The sequence below is a fragment of the Sinocyclocheilus rhinocerous genome, unplaced genomic scaffold (genome assembly GCF_001515625.1).
Source record: "Sinocyclocheilus rhinocerous isolate Xijiao unplaced genomic scaffold, SAMN03320098_v1.1 C36402178, whole genome shotgun sequence".
NCBI classification, from domain to species: Eukaryota; Metazoa; Chordata; class Actinopteri; order Cypriniformes; family Cyprinidae; genus Sinocyclocheilus; species Sinocyclocheilus rhinocerous.
In genome coordinates this window covers 139-1,091 of record NW_015780356.1, presented here as the reverse complement: position 1 = coordinate 1,091, position 953 = coordinate 139, and the positions used below count along the sequence as shown (strand labels likewise).

Sequence of the window (953 nt, the reverse complement as noted above, 5' to 3'; positions counted from 1 at the left end):
ATCCTCAAACAGGAACACATGTCTTTGGCACTTCTTCCTGCCATAGAAAATTGTGAACTCATCTTGCCGAACCAACTGCCCCTGCTCTTTCAAATTCACCTAGAAAAGTGAGAAATAAATATGAAATGGTAAATGTAGAAGATCATTTGCTTTCCTATGTCTCGAATGTGAAGTGGCGTGTGTATCCGCTTACATCACAATCTCGGATAGCGTCCATGGCGAGCAGATCGTTGCCGTGGCGAAGCTGGAATTTGACCATCTCGGCGGCGGCACGTAAGTACATTAGCTCCTGCTCCTGGACTTCGCTCACCTCTTTGATCAGGTCTTTCAGCAGCAGGGCATACTTACTCATGCGCTGGATGGGCTTCAGCAGGTACGACGCCAGGTCCATCTTATCCCCCAACTCCAGCTGCTTATGCTGAAACGGGAGAGATTTTTACAGTTTCAGCCCATGAGGTGATATGAATGTGCTTTGAGCAGTTCAACATAAGTGGAATAAACTCTACACCCAGATTAAATGTCCTGTAAGATTTTATTGAAAACCCCTGAAACTAAAAGCTTATCATAGGTGGTTTATAGTGTAGCATTGGTAGAGTTCCTCACCCTGAAGAAGCTGTTTCCATGGCTGGCCAGAAGTGTGTCTGACTTTGGCTTGTTCTTGCTGTATAAAGCATACAGGCTGAACTGGTCTTGCTATGTTTATATGGAAAAAAACCACAAGAGAAATATTTTAATTGTTATCATCCACATTTCCGCACTCGTGTTCTGAAGAATAATTCTCTTGTTGATCCGGAAATAGAGGGAGGGAGCATTTTTTTCCAAATCATTTCCAGGTTGAGTTTTGTTTGGAAATACTTTTTTTTGTTTTTGAGTAAATTGTTTTATAATGACTTTTCAGGTTCATATGGAGTGTGCAATCATTTCAGGGCAGGTTTTGCTGCTCCAGAAACATG

The 953-nt window shown here is 42.3% G+C and overlaps 1 protein-coding gene across 1 annotated transcript; it reads right to left on the bottom strand.

The window, feature by feature from the left end:
* Positions 1-10: 10 nt before the first annotated feature.
* LOC107735968 (pleckstrin homology domain-containing family G member 4B-like) lies at positions 11-687 on the bottom strand (the record flags this gene model as incomplete). The annotated part of the gene is made up of 3 exons (XM_016547501.1): positions 604-687; positions 194-418; positions 11-99 (listed from the first exon to the last, which is right to left on the bottom strand). Coding segments are annotated over exons 2-3 (287 nt in total), but the record flags the coding sequence as incomplete, so codon positions are not given.
* Between the last annotated feature and the right edge of the window lie 266 nt (positions 688-953).